The sequence below is a fragment of the Accipiter gentilis genome, chromosome 24 (assembly GCF_929443795.1).
Source record: "Accipiter gentilis chromosome 24, bAccGen1.1, whole genome shotgun sequence".
Lineage (NCBI taxonomy): Eukaryota > Metazoa > Chordata > Aves > Accipitriformes > Accipitridae > Astur > Astur gentilis.
The window spans coordinates 15,943,823-15,971,273 of NC_064903.1; the positions used below are offsets into that span (position 1 = coordinate 15,943,823).

At 49.4% G+C, this 27,451-nt stretch overlaps 1 protein-coding gene across 1 annotated transcript in view; it reads right to left on the reverse strand.

Moving 5' to 3' along the window:
• GPC3 (glypican 3) overlaps window positions 1-27,451 on the reverse strand; it is a 153,685-nt gene that overhangs the window by 23,176 nt on the left and 103,058 nt on the right. The window contains exons 6-7 of the mRNA XM_049828051.1: window positions 23,270-23,390; window positions 4,508-4,661 (exon numbers count right to left, since the gene is read on the reverse strand). Coding sequence (XP_049684008.1) covers window positions 4,508-4,661; window positions 23,270-23,390 — 275 coding nt within the window. The remainder of the gene's footprint in view (window positions 1-4,507; window positions 4,662-23,269; window positions 23,391-27,451) is intronic.

Here is a 27,451-nt window from a genome sequence, read left to right on the forward strand (position 1 = left end):
CTGCTCCATGCCCACGCAGGGCATGGCCACACGAACACGGCAGCCCCTTCTCTCTGGGAAGGTGGCTGCCGGAGACATCGCCTGCTCTGCGACGTGCCTACATTCCTGTCTGGAAGCAACAATGCCTTTGCAGCATGTATGAAGGGGTTACCAACAAATGGCTTTTCCACCCAAGAAGAGACCACGCTTGGCCAGTCCAGAGGCGATGTTCAAGCCTGCAATTTGATGGGAGCACTCGAAAGAACCCTGCCGAGAGGATAAATCAGTGGAAAAGCAAAGAGTTACAGAGCTGGGTAAATCAAGGGACACACTGTGCTGATCTTGACTTTCATCCAATGCCTGGGTACAGCGCGGATTGCTGGAAACCCACCCGGAGGACCAGCCCACCCGGCCGGTCTGGCAGCACGCGGCGGCAGCCGGAGCAGCGAACGGGCAGGGCGCAGGAAAACTCGCGGCTTTCCCAAGGGCTCGAACTACAAACTCCCTCTCCCCTTTAGAAATAACCAAGGGAGAACAGAAAGGCAAAACTCACTGCAGGTTATGCAGCAGGAACAGCCAGGCAGGGGAGCTGTTTTACACACACAAACTTGCAGAGCCATCTTTATATATCTTTATTGCACACATCTATCCTTACATATCTCATGGGATGAGGCCAACTTCCCTTCCCAGGACAAACTATTTCTATTTAATTCTGCCAAATCCATCTGTTCCCAAGACAACTTTTGTTACTGCCTAACACAGATATTTTGGAAGGGTAAATCTTCCCCCCTTGTCCTCCCCCCTCCCCGGTTACTGGATTGCTCAGAACATTCCCCGGGTGATGCTCCAGCCCCTTAAAAGGGATTTTTTTCCTCCCGGCAAAGCTTGTGAGATGCGCAGGGGCACAGCATCCCAGCACAGGTGAGCTAGACTACACCACCTTTGCAACCCCCCCAAAAAGCCTTGCACCTCCTCTCCCCCAGCGCCTGCTAAAGCCGCCCGCCTGGCACAGGAGCCTCTCCAGCACCCATGTTTTATTTTCAGGCTTCCTGGCAACGAGCTTGTCGGTTATAAGTGGCATCTCGAGTGAGAACGCCGGAGGTGAGCTAATTAGTGGGTGGCTGTCTGGAGCGGCGGTGAAGCGCCAGCCACCCCAGGCTCTGTTTGCTTTGGGTGCCTGATGCAGGACGGCCGATCCCAGCGGGGTGTGAGCACATGTTTGTGTCGTAGAGCCTGGAAGACATTTGCACTGACTCGTAATTTGGGGGAAAATACTATAATTTATTCGCAGGCATGATTTGCCATTGGTGTGGCATAAATATATGTGTGTGTATGTACGCAGCTCTATTTTTAGAGCTGCACGGCCAGGGTGCCGGCTCCACGGTTACTCCATTGACAAACAGGATGCGCTCTTCTCTGAGCTGGGAGGTTTTCAGTCCTCCCCCTTATTGTAAACATTATCTGCCTTCAAAATCCTTAATGTGTTGCAGATGTGACAAACAATAAAAGACCTATCATAAAAAAAAGCCTGCCATCTCTGTGTTTCCCACTGGGGCAACATAATAATGAATTTATTAGCATATAGGGCTCACCAACATATGTTTATAGTCACTCACAAACTTTTGACTTGACAGTTTACAAGTATGTTTAAATCATTAAAGTTTAAGTTGACTGTCCAGTTATTACAGGCTCATTATAAATAGGAAACAAAGGTTACATTTTATACAACAGGTGATAAATCAAAACTAGTCTGTATTCGAGACTGACTTTTTTTTTTTTTTCCTTTTGCTCTTTTTTCATCTCTACATTTTCAAGGCCTTCTGAGGGGACATCTCGGTGAGGCCAGTACCGAGCAGCTGTTTGCAGTTAGCCAGCAGGATCAGCGGCACCCACACCGGGGAGCAGGAGAAACTCCCACTGCATCCAAGAGATGCAAAGACCTCAGAGGTGGCGAACTCTGCCAACGTTTTCACTCAACCGACTGCCAAATTCATGCCAGCCCAAGGCACCCACCTCTCCTCTTCCCCAAGGCATCGCCAAGTCCATCTGCAAGGCTTGGGTAACCCTTCGCAAGGGAGGAGATCTCCGCTGCTATCACGGGGCCAAAGAAATTTCCTCCTGAGCTGAACAAAGCCTCTGAGAAAAGGAAAGCAAAGCACCCAAACTGCGTTCCCTGACTGCAAACCTCCGAGGGTCGGCAGAGGCAGTCAAACACATCAAAGCGGGTTTTGGGGTTTGACCGCTAAGCTATGACACAGACCCCCTCAGCCATCCAGCCGTGTTCCTGCCTTAACACTGCAGAGCATCCATCACGGGGTAAAACCTGGGAGTCAGTAACTCAACCCCAGCCGCTCCCAGTCCTTTCTGCCTCTACTATGGGGTAACCACCTTGGGAAGGAGAGAGATAAAGCCACACTAAATGTAAAAGTTCATTTTGTAAACTATTTCCAGATTTCAAAGCCTGGCATCATTTCAAATCAGCATGCTAACCTAAAATTTAGAATTTGTGGAAAGGGGAGAGGAGAATGTGAAATGGTTTCTGGTCCCTTTTATTTCGTGCTATGGACATGTGATATGTTGGGAAAAAAATTAATTGAAAAATACCCTTTCAAAGTAAAAAGAAATATCATTCTCAAAAATGTTGAAAGTGAGTATTTCCACACCATCAGCAACTTTGCCTGGGCTTGTTTCCAACATAAAACTTGAACAGAGTCACAGTTTCTATCCAATACCAACCAAATAGGATTCTGTCACTGTCAGATCAGCTTCGCCTTTCTGCTCTAAAGCAAAACATGAAAAAAGAGTATTACGGCATGGGCGAGTGAGGAAGAACCAGAAAGTCTCCCTGACCACCCTGATGGCACAGCTCGTGTCCTCCGAGGCTAGTCAGTGCCTAAAAGCTGTGTTAGACAAACCTCACGGTCTCAACAACTGGAAAGACTTAACCTGCCAGGAACACAGTGCCCCAAAGCCACTGCTGCTTTAAAGTTAATATTTACCCATCCTGTAGCAAAGGCAGCAGCAAACATCCTCCAGCAGAGTAGCACCGGGAGGACAAGTCCTCTTTTCCTATTACATGTTCACATACTGCAGTGACAAGAGCCGTCTAAATTGCTAGACAGGCAGGTTGGCAGGGAGATCGATACAGAGATTAAACTAGGCTAGAGACAGAGAGAGGTAGAAAGGCTTATATACCCAACTTCAGAGATCACTGATGATATTATTGGGAAGGCTATAAGAGGAAATTAGAAACACATTAAAAATAGCACAAAGGTGTGACACAAAGATCACGGAAAATGAAACACGTATCTCTGCTCTCGACTCAGGACAACGTGGATCACCTGTACTTCTTTAACATACACTTTGATATTTAGTTCCTGGATGAAATAAAGTACATTTTATCCTTCTCCGAATTCTGTATTTCTCTTTCAGACTTGGATTGGAGGACTTAAAAAGTCTTTTCTTTCCCTTACACAATATTTGAATATATGTATTCTATAATGTGTCAATAATCTTTGATATGAAGCTGGCATTTAATATTTCAGCTCTCACTTCATTAAGGATATTTTAATTATCCCAGACCAATGGAAGGGAATTTATAAACATCTGTGCTTCGTTTAAGAGTCCAAATTTGCCTCTTAAACTTCAAAGCTGTAAAGCTGATTTTATCCAGGTTCAGTTGTCTGGTCTCTCAAACAGCACCGCGTAGCACTGCGACCAGCATTAATTGGGCCAAGCCTCCAGCCCGCAAACCCACGTCCAACAGACACCGCTATCTTGCTCAGGCAAGCAAAACAGATGATGATGCTGAGCTCCACGGAGCCAGGAGTAGGATGACAGTGGTTAGTGGGTCAGGGAGAAGGCACATGCCCACGGCATTTGCGACTGCCCAAGTCACAACTGGTCCTTTGCTTTCACCTCCTGATGAGCGACCAGGCACTACCTTACTAATAACATAGCCTCGAAGCACTAGGAGTGCCTCATAGCTGTTTTCAAAGTAACCAAAGGCATGACACGTACTGGCAAGCAATGCAATTTTAGGCTCCTGAGTACCTAAATCACTTCTGAAAAATGAGCCTGAGTTATCTGTAAAAAAATGACCACGGGGCTCTAAACCCTAAGTCAGAAATAACCATCGTTTGGTGCAGTTGAACAATCCTTACCGACTTTCTGATGTCCTCTAGAAAGCAGAAAGGCTCGTGACCGTGGGCAGCAGTGGGAAGGAGAGAAGAGGGTGGCTCTGGGACTTACAGCAGGTTTGCAACCTGTCTCGAACCGCCTCCCACGGGTTGCCCTCAACACACCCCTGCAAAACCGACCTGGAAAAGCAGCGGCATTACTTCTCCAGCTGCCGTCCCTGCTGGCACCGAGGCCGGCCAGCACGATGCTGAGCACGAACAGCCTCTGAGCATCGGCAGTGCCTGCGGCGAGCGGACCTGAGCAGACCCCAGAGAGCAGCTCCCCGCACCATCACCAACACCGACAACCCCCAGAGAGGCAGCCGCTGCGGGACCACCGTCCCCATCACCTGCTAAGAACCGGAGCTGGTTCCTCACTCGCAGCTCTCCATCGCCGGAGCCTCTGCCGCAGTCATCTTCATCGTCGCAGTCTCCGCTCTCCTCCTCCTCCTCCGGGGTTTTGCCTGGAGCTTTTCGGTGGAGCAGAGCCATCCCTTTGAGCAGCTGAAAGGCATGAGGTGCCACAGTCATTCAACAGGTTCCCTCCACCCTGCCTACCGCTTCATCCCGCGCTCGCAGGGGGACGGGGTGGCAAGAAGGGGACGGGGTGACAAGAAGAGGACGGGGCTCAGAGGAGCCTGGACAGTGGGACAGGACCCCGTCGCCTTCCTCATGCCAAAGCACTGATGAGCTCAGGTTCATTCATGGACAAAGCTGCACACAAAACCTCAACGGAAGAAATAAAAGGAGGAGGAAAAACCACACTGAGTAACTCTGCGCTTCGGCTTCTGCCCGGCGAGCATCGCACGAGCTGGAGCACGTCTACCAGCCCTGCGAGACCCCGGTGCCACCCAGGCTCAGGTGGCAGCTACAAAACACATGTCCAGAGTTAGGCCAGATGGGGCAAAAAACAGCAGCAAGAGGAAACTCTGTTTGGGGATTCTCACTGCTTCCAGGGACTACCTCCCATCTGAGAAGTAACACGTGTGAAAGGAAACGGCAGATCTCTCGGGTCCTTACGGCGCCCCACAAAAATAACCTAAAAATCTCATTTCTCACTCTTGAATTGCAGAGGATGCTAGCTGAAGTTTTGGGAGAGCCAAGCAACAAAACGCAAGGATCTTTTAAAAGACGTTTTAAAGCTGAGTCCTAAGTAATGGTGACAGGTTGCACATCCCCGACACGGGGACTCGAACACCTCCACTGACCTGGTCAGGACTGCTTTCCAAACACGGGTGGGAGCTCCCCACGCTGCCCCTTCACAGCACACGGAGGGATTAGACGCATTTAAGCTATCAGTTTCCTCTTCCCGCTGACTTTCCCAATTTTGCTGTTGCTGAAAGCAGCCAGCTATTTCATCATAAACCCAGATCCACTTTTAAAAAGTGTGAGTCAGCCGGTTAATATATGCTGAAAATTTCTATCACTACCACTCTGCTGTTAAAAGCCTTCTTGAATTTAATCTCAGCCCTAAAAAAAAAATAATGAAAAGGATAAGTAACAGAGAAGATATTGCAAAATGGGAGCTTTCGGCATACTTCACGGGTTTAGTTAGTTCCATCTATTGCAGCAATATGCATGCCTTTCAAGGCATTTTTTAATATCTGGAATCTAGGTTATATTTTTAAACTATTAAGCTAGCCTTAGAAAACAGTTTCTAAAATATTTAGCTGCTGAAGTTTATACAGCCTCGGAGGAATGCTTTCAGCATCTGGCTCGCTCTGTCCACGGCAATGTCCACATACCTTAGTGTTTATATTAGAGGAGCATAACGTAATGAAAAACAAATGGCTCGATGTGAGACCCCTTTGGGTTCCCCGGCTGCATTAAACAACGCAGAAAAGTCCGCCCAGCGTGACAGCCGTGCTGGGTCCTGCATCCATGGTAGGAAGCAAAACGCAGCTCATCTCCCCAAAATTCAGGGGATGCGTTTCAATGGCCTTCACCAGGCTTTGGCTCACACTGCTTAAGGTCACTTTTCGGGAACCATATTTTATTTAGACATATACACGCCTTTCCCAGAATATGGCATAACAACAAACAAACAAAAAGGCAAATGCAGCGCTGGGGGTAGCACAGGGAAGACCTCACACAGGAACCGAACACGCCGACTGCTCAAGCCTTTACACCATCAATTTTATATCTCTCCTCAAAATGAAGCCCACAGCTAACAGCAGTCCTCAGCACACTGTATATCAGCTCGAGGTGGAATGAGAGTCTCCCATGTGTAGCAGCTAATTACAACATGCACCGGTTTGGACCCATTGCCCCAGTGCACCATTTGCTAAAAAACCAAGCCCATAATGGTGGAAGGGGACCGCAACTGCCCCGCGGCAGGATGCTCACTGCTCTGCATCCAAGGCATGGAGCAAGCCAGCCGGGACCCCACCGCGCAGCTCAGCGGCACAACTTTCATTACTTACCCGAAACAGCAGAGGAACTTTCTGGCAGAACAAATTAAGCTTTGGGATATTTTCAGATTTAATAAGCTCAGTGGGGGGCAAAGGAAAATCAGGATTTTTCAGTTGTGTGTTTTCAAACATTAAAATTACTGAGCATTTCTTGTATTACTACTTTTTTCTTGGCATGCCATAAATTAGCAGCTTAATTTCTCCGCCTTTGTAGTCACAACAAAACAGGAACTTTCTGAGAAAGGCCGCATGGGCCCCGACTTTGGACTGAGTGAACGTGACATCCCTGCGCCACGTTGCTCCTTCCTTTTCCAGGACCAAAGTTCCATCCTCAGTCACGCGCTCCCCGGCTGCCGAGAACCACACAGAGGTTCAATGCGTCAAATTTCGCAGCTGGCTCTAGGAGAAATGAAGCCCACGCCACAAAGCCGACTGTCACCGTCAGCAGGAGACCTGGTGTGGGGTGGAAACCCCACCCCGCTCCACTGGCGCATCCTGACCCGGGAACGCTGTCGGATGCCTCAGCTTCAGCCAGAGCAGCAGCCACAGTCCCACTCATCAACCATTACACAACCTCCCCAATGGTCTGCACGCTTCATGAAATTATATTTGGTGGACTGAACATAGATTCCCCATCCTGAAATAGCAGGCGGAGCTGACTGTACCCTAACATTACAGTTTATTCATGTCCTGTGGTTTACAGCCTATGGTAAGAGGCAGGAAAATATATAGTCTGGCGATCACTAAAGTAGCATGTAACAGTGAGATAGCTTTAACTTAATCACAATCCGTCCAGCTGTAAGAGTTTACAGTCGTATGTACTCTTCTCTGCTAAACCATAATGGCAAAAATACACTATAATGTACCCGATGTAAACCAGAGCACTAATTGTGGGAGTCCATGCGCACACACGCATCTCCGAGGTGTCTGCGGGGCATTCGCCTCCCATCTGCACAACCACCACAGAATCATTTAGGTTGGAAAAGACCACCATGCCAGGAAACACATGGGGGCCACAGCCTTTGCTCCTGACTACAAGCTCCATCGGCACAGACGTGCATCCGTTTTATTTCCAATCCCATCCCTTTTTAAACCACGACCCTCCAGACGGGTAGGGCGGGCAGCGCCGCGGTACCTCCGCTGCCGCATCAGCCGCCGGGGCACCGGCACGAGGGACGCCGGCCAGCCCCAGCTGGTCTCCATATACATCTATGTTGCTCGGCTTGTCCTGTGGTCTCCCTACAGCTTAAGAAACAAGCCAGATGGGAAGGGTGCACCGAGCCTTTCTGCAAGGAAAGCTCCCCAGGGCATCCCAGCGTGCTTTACACAATTATTCATAACCGTACAGTGACCAGACAAAAACAGATGCAGCAACGTGGGGTAATGACTCAGCTGGATTTGGATGGGCCACTGTATGTTGAAATCTTTATAACTCCTCATTCTTTACAACCACTTTACTCAGAGCTCACCATCCCACCAGCCCACTGAGCCACCTGGTCTTGTTTTTCCAATTTTAACATAAACAGTGAGAGCTGCAACATACTTTTTTTATCATTAATCTTTCGTCTCCGAGAAGAAATCAGCATTGTGTTTCTTGGACTGTAGTTTAATAGCTGTTTTCTCCTTTTGGAAACTACGCCCGTGGTATTGCAAATACCAATTTGAGCAATACCCAAAATGGTGCCCACAAATTCAGATAAAATATCGGCAGTGAGCTACAAGCACTGTGCTCCTTTAGGGCAGAAATCATCCCTTTCAACATACTTCAAAAATATGTAAAGTAAAGAGAACAGGCAAACAGATTATTAAGGGGAATAGAAGACTTTTAGAAAAACATTTAATTCCTTCATGAGTTTAGGGGAGAAGTCTGATTGATATTTGTAATCTTTTGGTGGACAGAGCTGTCATTTAATTTAGCTTGCATGACTGAAAGAATTTAATAAAAGTGTTCCATAGAGTTTTGCTGAAATTCTTCGCATGTTTTTAGTAAGCCTCTGGAATACGATCAAACCTAAAAAGCTGGAGAGGATGGAGACTGAACTTGCAGCTAAAATAATATTCAGAATTGTAATATACGCTTAATAATCAAGTATTCACATCCAGCAGAAAAAGTGCCTTAGTGCAGAAACTCCTCTGGATCCCCAGCCGTGTGTCCATGTGCTGCTTGGCATCATGAAGGGGACCTGGGAACTCAACCCAGTAGCGAAAACCAGCCCCTGGCCCTGCTAGAAACCTCTCAAAACTCAACCAAACCCACCAACTCATGACTGTCTGCAAAACTTGGGATGCCTTTCTTCAGGAACCTCGGTAAGAAAGAGTTTTGGAGAAGCAAAGGTACTACTTCCCCTTGCATCACGCAAGCCGTCCGCTCCAGCCACACACTTTTGGGTATCCAACACAGATGCCGCTGTACTTCCCACACAACTCCCGAGATTCCCAACAGGTCAGGTTTTTCTATTTTAAATTCCAGCCTGCTGAAAACATTGTTTTGGGGGTAGAAAAGCTAGATCTTATGGCCAATCCCAGCCTTGAAATCTGCAATAACGAATAATTTATGGGTGGCTTTTAAATCAGGGCAGCATCATGGGAAACGTGCAGATTTTCACACGATACTGTTCCCTGTTAACAGCTCATTACAATGTACAGAAGTATATTCCCATTATGAAATACAGCTGGGGTTGTTTTGCTTACGAAGGTCATTATCTGATCACAAGCAAGAAGCGGGGAAAGGAACCCATTTTAAAAGGCTGAAGTTGTGGACTTTTTGAAAACTCATGTGTTTTGAATTTTGTGGCCTGATCATACACAAGCATGCAACAGGAGAATCGATTCTCTCCACTTCCTCTGCTTATTAGCCCTGGAAGTAGCATGGAAGAAATTATCTTTTATTAGCAAATACTTTCTTTATTATTTAACCAACCCTCATCATGAGATTCGCCGGTGCCCTCCACTCCACTTCCCTGTTTCCCAGCTCCATTCGGTTTATCCTTTCTGTGGACAGGGGCCTTGGTGGCACAGGAGCGTGCACCAGCAGAAACTCAATGCAACATCACCAGCACCATTTTCACCGCTTCTTTCCAAGCTCTAGAGAGCTTTCCCCATCTTGGGTGGCAACAAAATGCAACACATATTACAGAAAAACTCAATGTTCCCTGGCACTGAGCACCAAACACCATATAAAAATGAGGATATTTAAAACTTTAAAAATATCTGTAAATACCAGGATCTGTACTTCTGTCTTGCAAGAGCGAACACATGCGCATGTGCACCCAGGTGAGCATCGCTGCTCTTCTGACCACAACATTAGCCCACGGACAGAAAAGTCCATTTTGGCAAGAGGACACCCGAAATGTGGTTTCCTTATGGCCCTTCCAGTTGGATGCACCTTGGCAGCACAGATGTGGCAGAGAAGAAACCTGTTCCTAACTGTACTCCTATTTCAAGCTCAGCACAACAAGGAGTGATTGCTAATCAAACATTAATAAAGTGGAAGTAGGCTTTGGAACTGGAAAAATCATTTTCAGTGCTTGGAAAAACAAGTTGGGCATGTCAGCTGTTTCATCAGCTGCTCTAAAAGCAACTTCTGCACTTCCCCGTGCTGCCTGCTTCGAGATGTCACAGGTTTTGTACTGCTGAAGCCGTGCTCGGCAGCCCAAGCCCCAGGCAGCACCTCCTGCCTGCTCCGGGCAGGGTGGGCAAGGGACAGCCCTGGGGTGCCCTCCCCACGCGCAGCTCTTGGGGCTCCACACCAGCCTGTGGCAACGGGTGCCAAAAGGGGTGAACCACCACTCTGAGATTATATTGTGGCTCTTCAGCCATAAAAACGTTTTAGTCTTTACTTCTAGCGCTCAAAATAGCATCTCCTGGAACAGGAAAAATCCCTACCGTACATCACCCAGTGTCTACTGGCACAGCAGGACCCCCTTTACTGCCTTCACAGGCTCCAGAGGAGATGCTCTCAGCTGCCAGTAAATCAGTTTTACCGGTCACTCTCCTGATAGCACAAAGAACCTGGTGACAGCAGTGAATTATTGGCCAAAGTGTGGCCCTACTTTATGGATCATCAGCTTAATTCCAGATTAGCGATCAAAACTGACAACATCCCTATGGGTAAAGGAAGACAGATAAAGACCCCTAAGTGCTGGCAGTAATTAAAATGAGTCCGCACTGGACAGTAAATCTCTTTCGGCAGCAGAAGGGGCTGCCAAGCCGTTATGAATTGCTCTGGTTTGGTGATGGCAGGCTGATGCCCGGAGAAGACGCTCGCGCGGATGCGGAGGTTAAGCCCTCGCTGGCACCACGGCAGGCAGAGGGGCCGGCTCCTGCCCGCTCTCCCGCAGGCAGGGGAGGTGTCACTTCCCCCACCCGAACAAATGCTCATTCATCACTGGGCACATGCGAAAAAGAGATTACTCAGGCTTTACGATCAGCTCATTCACCTTATATCCAGTTCCTTCCCCTTCCACCCCGCAGCTATTTATGGCTTGTTTTTGTGCGGCAGTAGGAAGGAACAGGACGGTGTGGGTGCTGAGCAGGGCTGCGAGGTCCAGCCCGGCCTGCTGGGGACCTCGGCAGTCCCCGTCTGCTTCTGGCTCGTCCCCTGAGCCCCGCATCAATGCCAATGCTGGAGAAATGCTGCTTTTCTCTTTGTGAGCTGCTACAGCTCCTTCTCCTCCTTTGCATTTCTGAGACCAAACTATCACTGGTCCTTCAGCATCCCCTTCTACACACTGCCACCCACCTCGATCAAACACAGACATCCCTCAAACTCCAAAAACCCAATCATTAAACCAACCATTGAACACATGGTTGGACCAGGCAGTAGGTGATGCCTTCAGCACGTTGCTAGAGTATGCCTGGACCTTTTCCTGCCAGGATCAGACAGACTCCTACGAGCTACCACGTTTCTAGAAGTGCCGTAGGAATGCAGCTATGTACTGCAAACACTCCATTCCAGCTCTTCTTCGCTTTGCCTGGGCTGACCTGCATCATTTCCTCAGTCCCAGTCTCTGCCACAGGGCCCATAACTGCTCCAGATCTGGTGCTACTCACGCTGGAGCATCTCTTGAGGACATCTGGTGCACAACCCAGGAAACCTCTACCTTGATAAAAGGGAGCAGAATGCCATGTTAATACCATGGGTGCACTTTTAAACCTGCATCAGGGAAAGAGCTGGTATTTCAAGAACATCTGGGCTTTCAGGCTGCCTAGAAGAATTAAACAAGGAAAGAAAGTCACCAAGAGAGCTGTACCCACCAGGCACATAACCACCCATGCCTGTTGAGGGTGGTAAAGGCACTGCAAAGATGCTCCCTTCCTTGCTACCTGCAAGGGCTGTCTGCCTCAACCCCTTCCAACACCATTTCTTCACTGGCATTGTATCCCTGCTCCACCTCCCCCAAAAGTTTCTCAGTCTCCTACCAGCAGCCCCAGCTGCCTTCCCCTCTCCTTTCTACCCGCTCTGCGTCACTAGACAGGAGAACCTGGACCAATTTCTCCACTTGTCAAGCTGCCACCCCTCAGGGGGTTGGCAACTGAGTGAAGGAGGGGTGTGGGAGCCTACATGGGCCAGGACCCATTGCTTCTATTATCCATAGTTTCCATATTTTGTTTAGTTATGTTGGAGCAGAACCCCGCTCCGCCATCCAAACACCACTCAGGAAGGCCCAAAGCGCACGTCACCAGAAGATAAAACATGAGACAACAAGCAAAGCAGGAGCACAAGGAACAAGAAGACAACACGGGTAGAGGTGGAGCGATCAACCACCTCATCGCCATCACATCCTTCAGGCATCTGAGCAGGGATGGCCTGGAAGGAAGGTACCCAAGATGTGAAAGCATGTAGGAAGACATGTAGGGATCACACCACCTTGAGCCACCGGCTAAAAAAAGCCCCACGTTTCTGCAGAGGGGGACCAGCGTGCCCAAGGCAGGGTGTGCAGCAGCGAGCGGGTCCCCGCAGCCTCCTCACCGCCCAGCTCAGCCCAGCCCGCATCGGAGCGGCTGCGGGATTTCCTCTTGGCTCAGGCTCTGGCACACGTGGCCGCTCTCCGGCTGTCAGCGATGTCTGCCGGGGCTGCCTGTGAGACAAACATCTCGTCCTTGGCACCAGGTAGGAAACGAGCCGAGAACTGCGCCGGAAGGAATTTTTTCCCCCCTTCTCCTTCTGCAACACAAACGAGAGGCAAATCTCTGTCCCAGCCTCTTCCCTCTTTCCCTAAAAGCTCCCAGGGGAGAGGGACTTCTCAAATCATGTATTTTTGTACACAATATTGTCTCGTACAGAGGTTTCTGCTGGAACACCAGCCCCTGTCACCCTGCGGACAACCTGCCCTCCCAGGGGGGCTGCTCTTTCGAGCTTTACTTTTGCATTCGCTTCACCCCAAGGCACTGAAAGCCCAAAAAGCAACGGCGAGCAGTTCTGCTGAAGGTCCCCAGCTCCACAGACCTGTCACAGGGGACTGAACAACTGCCTCGTAAACCAGTCACCTTCTACCAGACAAGACAACCCCAGTGCAGGGCTAATTACCGAGCCCTTGATTTCAGCAGAGACTTAAATCAGGCAGGAGGAGGAGGACTCCAGGGCAAACACCCCCCAAACCTGTTAGCTAGGGAGGAGCGAGCAGCCGGTCTGCCCTCCCCTGGGGAACCACTGGACGTGTTCCTTGGGAGCTGGGGGGCTTGGTGGCCTCCAGTGTCCCATGGCCACCTCTGCCACCTGACAGCCACCGGCTCTGTCCTGCATGGAGAGAAGAGCACGGGGTCCACAGGCAGGATGGGGCTGGTGCTGCTGGGGAAGGCACCCAGCTGGAGCGGGGAGCCCCGAGCCCCAGGCCACCTCTGCCACAAGTATTTATGCACTTCACATTAAACAGGCATTCAACTGAGACAAACCAGACCAGAATTAATCCCGGGAACAGGGTCTCTCCAGCCTCCGTGATCCCTAATTAACGGCTGATGGCTGGGCTGGCTCCTGGGCAAGGTCACAGCTCTCCTCTGCATTCAGACTGTAGCTGCTGCTTGCTAAAACCCAAACAGGAGAAAATTTAACTTCACGGACACAGCTTCTCCAGTGTCAATATTGGCACCTGCCTCCTAGGATGGGTCTACAAACAAGGATGAGGAAACATCCAGGCTCCAGCATGGGCACTACTGATGTGCTGGGGTGCAACTCATCACCGATAGTGAATGTACTCAGAACAGAACAGACCCTGCAAGGCTCAGACCTCCAGAGCTGCAGGCAAGAGGCAGGAGAAGCCCTGCCCGGGGTGGTTCTCCCACACTGATGCACAGCCACTAACTCAGCAGCTGAAGCAACTCGGCATTTAAATTAGGTTCAAAGCTGGTGACTTTATACCCTCCCCCAGTGAGACCCAACACCCGCAGAGGAAGCCCTGAAATGCACCTACATGAGTCTCACCCTCAGCATTTAGGAGCTATGTGCTGCATGAAAAGGTCAATGAACTCCTTCCCCACTCGTAGGCAGGAGGCATTCGAGGGGTCCTGCCAAAAATAAAAAGTAACTTCCTGCCCATCACAATATTTCTTGATGGCTCGAACACCTATCCTCTGCCAGCTGCCTCCCACCTCCCCTGCTGACCAAGACAGCATCTTCTTACATGTTTCCTCAGAAAGGCCAGCCAAGAACATTTTCTTCTTTTAAATATCGTTCCCTCACAATACAGTCGAGCAAGGCCATAGGCAATAAATACTGCTGCAACCTAAACTTCCCTGTTTGCTCTCAGTTTTATGTGCTGCAAGGGCCATCTCTCGCAGCATGTGCTCCTACAGCAAGAGCACTAAAGTACATCCCAGCCCTTGCAGTCTGTTACGTGTCAAAACCAAGCAAAGAACTTTAACGAGCAACAGCATTAACTGAGAGAGTCCTGAGCCGTGAGGGTTATTTTCACCTGCCACAACACAGACAGGTCAAAGCAGTCTCACTGACTGGAGACAGGGTTTGCCAGCACAGAGACCTGCCTAATTACAGACATCTGCTTCATCAGCAGGTATAACAAAAGCAGCAAGATTACAAATTATTCGTTACCTAAAATGTACAAAACCTCTTTGCACTTTCTGACAGCAGCACAGCTTGGATGAAAGCCGCAGCGGTCTGTGCCGGCCGCTGCCTCCACGGAGGTGGGACAGAGCATTGGGAGAGGTCCCAGGACCAGCCTCGGCTTCTTACCAAGCCAAGCCAGTGCTTTAAAAAAAGGGACCACCCTTTCCCAGAGCAGGACTGCTGGGTGGGCTGTAGGTCCCATACCCCTTCTACTTCAGACGAGGAAAGCTCTGGTGACATCTGTTGCAAGAACAAAGCTGTTGAGACCAGAAGATGAACTGCTTCAGCCGACTAACGTCTTTCGGCACACAGCGGTTAAGACACCTTACGCTGCCCTTTCCACCAAAGGGATGCCAAACCAGTAAGTGCTTTCTGTTCCTTTAATACAGGATGCACACAAACCCACTGCAGGCTAAACAGGCAGTGTCCTTCCAGGACTGGAAGGAGTCCTCCGCTACCCATCCCTGGCCGGTGTCATGGACCAGATACACATTAACGCGTCTGGGAGAAAAAAAATGCCATAAGCGCGATTCATTCCCACTGCAGACAGAGCAGTTTGGTGAAGTGGCAGAATTGCACCAGGGAAATCCCCAGCTCTGACCTCTCCGGCACATGGAGCAGCTAGGGATGGAGCGGGAATCTCACAGGCATCCCGGCTCAGGGCACCGCCGCCTGCACACCGTGCCGCAGCCGGGCACAACGCTCCCCAAGCAAAGCCCAGGGGTGCCGAGCGGACCCCCTGCCGGAGCTGGCCTTCCCTGCCCACAGCACTGCTTTTTCCTCCTTTCCCCTGAGAATATAATCTCTAAGCAGTTGCACAAGGTCAGGCTGGAATCAAAAGTAACATTATTGTTAACGAGGCGTATTCTCGGGAACAAAAGCCATAGGATTTGTTCTGCGGCCAAGAAGACCATAGGTTACCTTCCAGGCCTGCTCTGGATGATGAAGATTAGCTCCCTGAATCCCAGTCCCCTCTCAGTCTGGACCACACGTTAAAAAACTTGACTTCAAGTCAAATTTTGGAGAAAAACTCATAAATGAGAAACCTACCAATCATCCCACTAATGCCAAAGAGAGCTGTGCGCTTTGTTACTGGAACCATCCGGGAGGACACCTACCTTGGACATCTACTGATTAAATTACCAGCCCGAGTCACAGTGCAAGGCGACACTTGATACAATTAACGAGGCCCAGAATAACTGTAATTAACTGTTAATTCGGTATCAACAGCTCCACTTACACCGTGTTTGGCTCGTTGCACAAGGATTCCTCCAGGTTTATTTCCTCCACAACAGGATAAACTCCAGCGCTGGTACAGGATATCTGGTGTTTGTTTTAAAGCACCGCTGTGCATCAGCTGCATGTTTTGGACACAAAAACAAATGAATCCCCCTTGAAGGTATTTTTTTCTCCAGCTGATTTCCACAGTATTGTTTGGAGGCTGGTCCCTGCAGGACACACCTGAGGCACCTGCCTCCCCACCGGAGCTGAAGCCACAGGGGCAAAGTTGAATTCCTTCTCATGCACAAAACCACAGCAGCCAGGGAATTTCAAGGAAGGAGAGTGATAAAATGCTATTTATGTTACCCAAAGGTTACGAACGCCAGACAATAAACTGGTGTGGAAACGAGCCAAAACTGCCACGCATCCAAGCTCAGCCCCAGCAGCTTCCCGGTTTTGCTGAGAAAAGCAAGGAGCCGAATTCACTGGCTGGGAAAGCTTTGCTGCTCCTGTAGTCTCAACTGAGCTAAATATCTATTCCAATACCAGGTAAGTGGTTTAACACCACAGATGAATACAGCAACCGCTGGAAAGGCAAGTGGGATTAGCAAAAAGGAAGCACAGGTGAGACATTCCTTTTTCATACCGATAGAGATATATGGCTTCACACAGGAACGCGCTTTTCCCAGTCCTCTCCCACGTGTTCCTGAAATTCATCGCCAGGGAAGCACAAATGAAAGTAGGAGGGACAAGGAAACAGTGAATCTTGTCTCCAAAAACGACAGCTCTGCAGTCCCATTATTTACCAAAAAAAAGGGGCACATGGCCGTGGACCGAAGGACTTGGGTGCTCTGAGGAAAATCCTACAATGAGTTATTTTCTCCAAAAAACAGCTGATATGAGGACTTTGGATGTTAACAGGCCTTTTGGCACTACCTTTGATAAAAACAACCACTCAGTAACAGACAGGGTTGGCCGGGTTTATGCAACCCACAGGAGATGCTCACTCAGGCCCTCAGCACAACTCCCAGTTTCGCTGTCACTGAGCAGTACCAGAAACATGCCTATTTACTGCCCTTTCCTTACTGAAAATGGGAAATACTTCACATTCCACAGCAAATGTAACTGCACAAGCAGTAAAAGCGTGGGGCTTACCAGCGCACCCCTTCCGCTCCTCTGTGTCATGCAAGACCGTAGGTAAAACAGGCAAGAAACTTCAGCAAACACAGCCCAGATTACACCTCTGTTTAAAAACACGCATGCAAACACACCGGGTCAAATTAATCTCTGGCTGTTAAAGAAAACCCATTTCAGGTGACCTGCAGATACAGCGTTCCCACAACAAACCCGATAAAGCCGGGACGTTTTGCAGATAGGGTCTGGATGGGCGGTAGCTGGCGTAGGGAAACGTCGGCTTACTGAAGAGGGGAAGGAGGGGTTTGCGTTTAAAAAGCAACCCGACAGTCAGATACATTCAAATTTAATTATGTTCTTGTTACAGAGGGTCACACTTCCCGTGATTTAACTGGCCTGGCAAAATCCTGTAATTGCTGTTTGCATACAGAGTCGGAGAGCATTTACCCGGCGTGTTAACGAGAGCCAAGGCACGGCTCAAAAGGAGGATGGAGTTAGTCTTTAAATACCAGGCCTAGACTTGGTGGAGCTATAGATTATTTTGTGTAGTAAAAGAAGAATTAGCCGATCCATTCCAAAATGCATTTATCATTAAAATAAAAATCTTCTGTCATTTTATTTAATAGCCTCAGTAAGAAATAATTGCAATGTCTGGTTACTTTCAACAACATGTGGTTTTAATATTTTAATTGTTACAAACTGTTTAATAATGTCGAACAAAAGGCGTGTCCAAGTAATTATTGTGTTTATTAACATTTCTTTTGAGGACTTGATAAATTCTATTACACATATACAGCGCTTCAGACATCGTAGTGTTAACTTATTAAAAGTGGAAAATTAGCCAAAAGCGACTTGTTTTGGTGCAATTTAAACATTGTATTTTCAAGTGATAAGCATTGTGCATCACGTTATTTAACAATCTGGCAGTTTGTGCATTTTTCTAATTATTATGCTGCTTCATCTGGCCGGGGAATTAAAATACAGTGGGAATAATAAACCTCACAAAGCCTAGCAGGCCACAGAGAGATGCGATTCCACCAAATCCATCAACGTCACAGATTTTTCTGAGAAGGGGAAATATATTCCTGAAAAATCCCCAGCTCCCCAGGGTCTCCCATAATAAACTTTATAGTTTTCCCTGCTTTGAGCCGACCGGGACAGGGTCTGGCGAGGCGGTTCCCTGGGACCCCCCATCTCCCGTGGGAGCACCCGCGGCCGCCCCGAGCCCCAAGACCACCGTCCGCACCGTTCGGGCAGCCCTTTCGCAGGTTCCCCGCGTGCCCCGAGCAGGGTGCGGATCCGACCCTTTGCCGCCCCGAACATCGTCCCCCCGCTCGGGGGTTAAAGCCCCTTCGCCGTTCCCCGACACTCCGCCATACTCTGTATTTTGAGCAAAGGGGTCGAGAGAGACTCGGGCACGAGGGCATCGCGCTGTTCCCAGGCCTATTTTGTTTACATTTGATTCAATCAAGTTGTGGCCTTTTGGCCTCTTTCCAAATTAACTTCTGGGTGACCTCCGCCATGCCCTCTCCCAGCAGCCAGGCCGCAGGGAAACAGCCCATTAAACCTACAAACAAATATAGGACATATTGGTTGATCAAACCAGCTTCAAACACAGCTATTTAAACGCCGGGGCATGCTTTTCTGCAAACTTCAACTCTATTTTGTCTTCGGTCATTCGCGCCTCTGGGCCTCCTTGTTTTTGTTTTTTTTTTGTCCTTCCAGCTAGAGCTCCGTGGTTTACTGCCTTGTAAAACTTCTAAATTTTGTTCTCATCCTCCTGTAAACCCCACGAAGAGCAACGCGAAGCTCTTTCACATGGGGCTCGCTGCAGGACCCGGGTCTTTACACTGAGCACGTGAAGAAAGGCGGCGAGATCCTGCTTGGGCAAACAGCTGTAATACTCCAAGAAATTGTGTGTTCCCCTTATTTCCAAGGAAATAAATCAAAGCGGGTTTCTCAGGGTCTGTGAAAGCATATTGCCTGGATTCCAATCCCCAAAGGGTTTATTTTTTCAAGAGCTTATATAGTAGTTAGATTTCTGGCTAGAGAATATGCAGTATGATAAAAACACAGTCCCTATACGGGGCAATAAATTACAGATTGTTTGATGTGGAAACCAAAGAACTGTCAAACTCCAGTATATCTGAAATATTCTAAATGAGCCCTTAACTTGAGTGTCTGGAAATGTACAATATGTTTCCAGGCCCTTCAATCTTGTAAAGACACATCTCCCCAAGTTAAGTTTCCTTTTATGGATTTTATTATTAATTTTTGGTGGGTTTTTCCCCCCCTTTTCTTCCAAATTTGTGCTCTTCCTCCTAGAGATGGTCCTGTGATAAACACCAGGATTTATCTAAGCATAAAAAAGGATCAGAACTGGGCACAAGCTTAAACAGGTAAGTGCAGTAAGGATGGGGTAAAGCATCCACTGGAACAGCATCAGAGCCCCGTAAGCACTGCAGGGAGCGCACAAGTCAGCTCGGGACAGAGAGGGACAGGAGGGAGGACCAAGAGTGTCACATCGGTGGATTCGGTACCCGCAGTCTCCATCTTTGCCACATCCTCACACCCGCATCACTCAGGTCTGCTCTCCAGAGCCTTTCTTGGAGGAAGAGGATCAATAGAAGGTCACCAACGTGGCAGAACGCCCAGGACGTGGGACATGGGACACCACGACTCCCACCTCCCTGCATAGGTGTTAAAACTTGAAGCTTGTCCCCATCTCTCAGCCATCCGAACGTCCCCGTGGTGGGAGAAAAATTGAGTGAGCGGAGGAAATAGCTCACCTCGCACACTGCTTTTTGCCTAGGGATGCTACCAAGTCACAAAAAAAACTGAGCAAGACCTTGTGCTGACACTGAATAACCTTTCAGTTTCAATATAGTTTCGTGTGTGGGATGCGTGAAAACCCTTCTAGCTAGAAACAGACCCCATCCACTCTGGGAAATAAAAGTTAGGAACCAATTCCAACTCATTTTCCTGAAGGTGACCTTTGGCCTCCCAGCTGAGATAACAATGCTAATATTTATGGATGGGCTGTTCATGCCTCTGGGCACACAGCAAAAATAACTCAAATCAAAACTTGGTAGACATCTAACAGAACTGAAAAAAATAAAAAAAAAATCCTTACTTCCAATATGGCAATAATAAACCATCTCACCCAACAACACATGAAAAATAGCACCACCCACAATCACACGTTCGGGTGAAACAAAAATGGTCTGGAGTCTTGATGTGATGAGTAGGCACTCATCCAGAAAGGGCTGACTTGAGACAGCACACTACTCAGGCGGCCATGCTTTATTCATTTATTTATTTTATCTTGAAAAAAGGTGCTTGAACCAAACTATACCATCTGGCAAACTTTTACTTCCCCTTCTCTCTGGGTTAGGTTTTCTATACTCCTTTCAGTCCCCATGGATTTTGTTCTAATGCATAAACGCCATTCTCATTTCAAACTGCAGAAGTTTGATGAGAATTTCTCATATATATACGTGTGTATATATATATATGCATAAATATATGCGTGCACTTATCCAGATTCAGTTTGAGAAGACATGAACTAATGACCAAGCACCATTTCCGCACACAACACATTCACCAAACTCAAGCAAGCTCAAAAATGTGGCATACTGCTGAAAGAACACACATTTCTCAGCAGCGTGAGCAGCCTGGAATAAATCGAAGCCAAGTCATCAGCAAATTACAGACATTAGCAAAAATCTACAAGTAAAAGTAAAAGCTGTGGAACTCTACAAAAACTGCACCAACTAGCGTGGTTCATGAATCTACCCACATCCACAAGATCCAAGCTGCATCTCTAATACAACTCACTGAGAAGAAGTCATCATATGATACTAGATTCACAATTTACTGGTAGTCACATGGAGAATCCAGTTTACAGCGCCAAGCACTACAAACACTCGAAAAGATGCTCTTTTCTCCAAAAAGACTCTGAATTGTTAAAACCCCTTAAAAGCTACTGTTGGCTTGAGGTTGGTGGCCAAGGAGATTTTCACCCCTCCCCAGCCCACGAGTCCCCACTGCTTCCCAGACCTGAAGCCAACACCTAAAAAACACAACTGTAATTCATCCAGAGCTGCTGCTCCTTCCGCATTTCCTATTCTTCGGCATTCAAGATGCATTCCAGATGTGAAGGAGAGCACAAAACTCCAGTAGGCCAAGAAAATAAGTGTGATGGTGAGCTCTGACACCCCAAATCCCAAATTTAAGTAACCTCCGCAGTTACTTTTCCGGTATATAAGCCACTTACCATAGACTACAGACCCTCCACAGGAATAGCTAGGTTCATAACTAATTTTCACAAATCACTTCCCATTTTCTCCTGACTTTATTCTCAGTTACCCCTCTTCCTCGAACACAAGCTTACAAGAGGGTTCGATATTTTTCAGACTCTTACATTTATGCCATTTAAACCAGAACAACTCACCTGCCCCCCATAACACGTTCCAGTCGAATACTGCAAGCCAACGAGGGGAAGCACTGTAAGACATCATGACTGAGCTGACCATATTCATTCCCTTACCGCTATTTTTCTCCAAGCAGCAGCTGACAAAGACACTTTGCTGCTGCAAACAGCCGAGTTCAGCCCGGCGATGTTTACCCAGGGTCTCTCGTTCCACAGATCTCCGCTCCTCAGCAGCCTGAACTGTTCAGCAAAGACCTAACTTGACCCAATCTGGCAGCCAGCATTTCACAACCACTTTATGTCAGCAGTTTCAAGTACACTAATAACCATGTTTTGTTCGGTGCGACTTTCTCACTGTGAACGGCAAAATATCATTATCACCTGCAGGTTGAAGCCTGCCCTCTACCCCGTTTAATAGGGAGCTGATTATGCTATTTTTCTCCCCCACCCCCCACCCTTTTAATAATTATGGGCTGTTGGCAGATGGCACAGCTCGGTGCAGGGAGGCACACGGGAAGGCAGAGCGGGCTGCGCCGCCGCTGCCCACGTCAGCTCCCGCGCGGCGGGGTGCTCCCGGGACCCCAAATCCCTTGCCGCATCCCGCTCCCAGACAGCACCTAATGAGGCGTGCCTGCGTCGGAGGGCGCGGGGGTTAAACCGGGAACTGCTATGAAAACAGTCCCTGGCAGTCGTGGGAGCAGGAAAGCAGAGGTTAGCAGAAAAGTCGCTAAGCCAGCAACTCCACACAGAGCAGCCCGAGCAGCCCACCCGGCCGGGAAGCAAAGCTGGGCTTAACCCCGGGAACCCGCCGCTGCCCAAAGCCTCTTGCCGAAGTGACCCCGAACAAGGTCCCTACCAGTAGGAGCTCTCTCAGGAGAGACTGGGCAGCGCAGCTGTATTAACAGACAGCATTACTGCCCGAGTATTTGCCCTGCGAGGTCCCAGTGCTGTGTCCCTGGAAAGCAGAGAGGTCCAAGCTACCAGTCTACTGAAACACATCCCCTCTATGAGTTACTCAATGACACAGAGAGGAGAGCAGTGTCCAGAGCCAGACTCCAACCCAGCTGGCCCGAGGCAACGCTGCAGAAGAGCTCTGGGAGGTTAACAGTGGCAAGCTGAACGCCGCGCAGAGATGCCACCTAATCCCTTGGCAGCAGCGGGGCTTGTTCATAGACCTAACCTGGCCTGGCATGACGAGTAGAGACAAGATACTGCTTGTCCCGGCCAGGATGCCAGGTCTGAGACCGTGGGAAGGAAGCTCCCTCCCCAGTGGAAAGGGTCTCATCCAGCCCTGCCATTTCCCCATTCAGCTGGAACTTGCCCTGGTAATGACTGGGAGTGAACATCCAGGGAGACGCAGCAAAGAAACAAGTGACGCCCCCCTGCCAGCCACGAGCGATGCCAAAGGGGACTCCTCCGACCAGCGGGGGACATCAAGCACGTGCCACGTAAACCCCTGTCAGCACCTCGTGCTCAGGGTCACCACGGCAGCTCCGTCTTTCCCGGTCCTCCACCGTGCGGGGGACGGATGCCCAGCAGAAGCACGCAGCAGGGATGCATCCACGCATCGCCCGGGCGCAGGCTGAGCCCCAGAGGCTGCAATACACGTGCCCTGCAGCTCCCGCTGCACCCACGGAGCACCACGCCAGCGTGCATGAATCAGGACCTGCCACACGTGCCCCGTGAGCCTGGTACCGTGCAGGGCCGAGGTGGCACCGGCTCTACACGCAGCTGCTGAAGATGGAGATGCCCCGGGTTGTCTGGCTGAGCCCAAAGAAAGCGTGGGGGAGGCCAAACTGATTTGGAAACCGCCCACTCTGGAGCCATCCCTGCTGGCACACTTGCAACAAACCTGGTTGATGTGTTTCAGCTTGTCAATAATCTGGCTGATCACTGGCTCGGGACCTTTCATCTTCACCTCATGGTTGCCAGGCTGAGCTTTTGCTCCGTTCCTTGTGATCGGGGGACTGTACCTGTGGGAACGAGAACAGAGGAGACCACGATGTGATGGGCTAATATACAGGAGATCTTAAAAGTTCAGTACAAACAAAAGAAATCCCAAGATAAGCACCAGCCCCTTCCAAAACAGAGAGTGCAAGACAGCTAATAATGACAAAGAAAAGGCAGAAGATTCCCATAAACATTTCTGCTCTCTCTTTGCAAAGCAGCAAGATGATGTACTTGTATCACTTGAGGACAATGAAGTCCTTTCCAGTCCATTAGTAACCAAGGAAGACATTAAACAGTATACAACAGGGATAAATATTTTCACATAACTTGCACCCAAGAGTCCTAAAAAAGCTGGCTCAGAAATTCTGGCTTGCTCATGTTTGTTTAAAATAAATCTTGGCAGACCACAGAGACTCCAGTACAAGAGCGGTAGTGTTGTACCCACAGCCAAAAAAAATGAGTGGGATGACCCAGTTAACTGCAAGCTGATTAGCATAACATCAACCCCCTTGCAAAATAATGACTATCACTGATGTGTGATTTCAATAATAAAGAATTAAAGCATCAGAATATAATTAATGCTGTCAACATTGCTAATGGAAAATAGGTGTTGTCAAACAATCTTGATTTTGGTCTTTGATGAGATCCAGCCTTGGGGATCAAAGTAACTGCTTAGACAGAACATACCTTGACTTTGGTACGGTGCTGGGCTCTGCACCACACGATATCTCAATTTACACAGGTACCACGCAAGTCAGTAAAGCACCCGTAAAGCAGATTAAGAGCTGGCGGAAAGATCTCCAGATGCAGCTCTCCACAGGGACCCTCTCCGAGCTGCCAGGGCAGCTCTGCACAGGAGGGCGGTGAAGCCTGCGCTCAGCTTTCTCATCGGCAATTAGGAAAGAAATATAAAATCACTGCTGCAAACGCATGGAATGCCAAAGTTTATCAGAGTGATAAAAGCGAGGAGAAGAGGGACAGAGGGATCGCTGCACACTTGCCTTTGGAGGAACGTGCTTCTACACTCGGTACCTGGGTAACAGCACGTGATGCTCAGGACGCGAGACAAGCGCGTCCACACCAACCTCAAACTTGGCTTCAGGACCGGAGCAAGCGGCTGCCACCGCTGACTGCTGGCAGCCACAGCAGTGGCACAGAGCACACTGGTGCCTTCTTGAGCTGTGGGTTGTTGGTGTTCATTGCAGCCCCAACGACAGGCCGTGGTACTCTACAAGCACAAAACAAGTCCTCATCTCCAAGAGCTGACAGCCTGAGCGCACGCTGCCAAACCCCGGCACAGCCTACAAAAGCGAGATCGCTGAGATAACGCCAAGCATCAGTCTGCTCTGCCGTACGTCTGTTTTTCCGGTGCCGTTGGGTAAACACGACGAATATTCTTTTCTGCGATTCATCTCCTACACATCATGTCCTTACCCAACTCCCAGCACCAGCCCCATTGACTGTCTCCCTGTCTGCCAGCTCCCCGCTCTGCTGCCCACTAATCCTTCATCCCCACGCTGCCGGGCGAGCTCAGGCGATGACAGTCGGCCCATTTCACAGAGGCTTTGCGGAGGAAGTGGGACTTCAGCGGGGATTTAAAGGAGGGGAGGGAGACGGGAAGGATCGTGGGGCCAGCTTGGGGAGGATGCTTTACTGGGGGAGAAAGCAAGAGGCATGGGGACATTCAGCCAGAACAGCTGCCAGGGCACACCGAGGGTTTTGGGGATACCCAGGGGGTTGGCCCCACTTCAACTCTAAATTAGGAATGAGACCAACTCAGATATGTGGGGAGGCAAAGGCAACCCCAGGTTTATACTGGTGCAGCAGCAATCTGCCCCTGATTCAAAACGTTCTCATCATTTAAAGTACAGGACTGAGGCTGATTTCCACTCCAAGGCTTTTTCAGAGCAGGAATTATATGTACAGGTCCCCAGTGCTGGGCACTCCCCAAACACAGCTCAGCTCAGGGCTGACGACCCCACGAGATGCTTCACTGAAAGAAATGACAGACGAAGAAGGATGGGAGAAAGGAGGTGTTTGTGCCTCTAACAGAGGAGCACACGCCCATGTATATTCCTGTTTCCAGGCATAAACAGTTTGTGCAGGTACAGGAGAAGCGTCACTGCAAAGCAGAGACATCAGCTGGGGTCTCCCAGGCCCCGCCAGCTCCTCAACACTGGGCCAGTTGCCTGCACAGTCAAACCACCACGCAGCGCTTCAGCTGCAGCACGGTGCTGCTCAGGTGTACCGAACCCGCTCCAGCAGCTCTGTTCTCCACCCAGACACCTTTCCCCATGCTGGGGCCTCCGGTTAGGACTCAACCTTTCGCAAAATGCACTTTTTTTTTTTTTTTTTTTTGATAGCGGCTTTATCCTGGGAAGTACAAAACGCAGCTATACCTGAGACGCAATAGCTCCCAGTTCAGAAAAGCACCTACACATGCAATTAGAGGCTTGTTGCAGGCTGAAAGCGAAGTGACTGGGAGAAGTGGGGCCAGAGAGCACCAGGCTGGATCCCAGCCTGCAGCAGCCCATGCCCAGGAGGTCTGGTTCCCTGGCACAGACGGCCGGTGGGACCGCAGGCTCCGAGCACCATCTCGTGGGAAGAGGCTGCTGCCGCAAGCACAGACCTGCCTGGCTCTGCAAATACTTGGGCTTCACTTTTTGCAGGGGGATAAGGCATTGGGAGCAGCGAACCATTAAACCCGCTGCTTATTTGTCACATAGTCACTTAATGCCACCGTGCCAACCTAACAAACACATCTGGCGACTGAACATAAACATCCACAAGACACGTGACTTTTTGGATGCCAAAGAAATTACCATTTTTGATGTCACTGTAAATTTAATTTAAAACACTGATGGAACTTTAAAGTACATTGCTAAAACGTCTCCTGTGGTTTAAGAGATTTAACTAGCAGGATAAATCTCCCACAGGTTTTAGCAAGAGCAGAACCAAGCATACCTAAATTAATACAATCTCTCTCCTAAACAGTTTTATACAAAGAAACTCAACAGCTTGGGTTTGAGTGGGCGTTTCTTCTGAAATCCACGCAACAACTGCCAGAGAGGATTTCTGTAGCCTACGCAATGTCACACAGGAGGGAAGAACACAGTACTACGGCAGTAGTACACTAGAACTACATGTCCAAAGACCGAAATTGTTCTCCAGAAGGCTCTGCTGGGGTGATGAGGACCTCAGATCACCCTCCCCGGGGGGACAAGCCTACCAGAGGAGGAGGCAAACCTGAAAGCACTTGCAGAGGGATCTCTCCCTAAAACAGTGATGCTGGAGAAGCAGAGAGCCACCGCCTGGTGCTTCCCCCCTGGCCAGGTACAAGGGTACGTACTAGGCCCAAAATGAACCATCTGCATCATTACACCAGTCACTGGAAGCAGCAAGCTGCACATCTTCGAGCATGAATCGCAAAGAAGCAGATGCACGGGGACATGCTACATCCCAACAGCCAGAGACGTGCTCCTGCATGGCTTGGGGGCTTCAGGACACACTGCCCCTGCGCTGCTAAGCCGAGACCTCCTGGTGTGCTCAGGTACGAGGGGTACACCAGCTCCAGGGGTACACCAGCTCCTCCTCGGCTGTGCCCCTCTCTGCCCCAGCACCAGGACCGGGGTGGCACTCATTCAGGCATGCGGGATGCAGCCAACCAAAGGGTTAAAGGCTTTGAAATGTAGCTTCAGTGAGGGATGGGCATTCCTGAAATGCCAGAAAAGCTGGAAAAAGCAGCTGGCACCCCTCCCTGCAGCCTGGGCCAAACAGCCAGGCCTTACTATGGCAGAGAGATGCCTTTGCAGCCCCCACCGGGCTGGAGGGCAGGGGGCTCCCAGGGCAGTCCCCATGAAGGCTCCCCTGTGTCCCACCAAGCTGCTGCAGGGCTGGTGGGCTCGCAGGTCCCATTGCAAAGCAAAGGCAAAGTGTCACCTTCCTCCCATGTACTCCAGCCACAGTGCAGAAAAGGAGAAATCTCAGAGCCATCTCCAGCTGCTTTCAACATATGCCAATAAAACACCCCCTTCTGCAGGACACTTGTGCCACTCCACGAAACCCATCACATACCTCTACTACG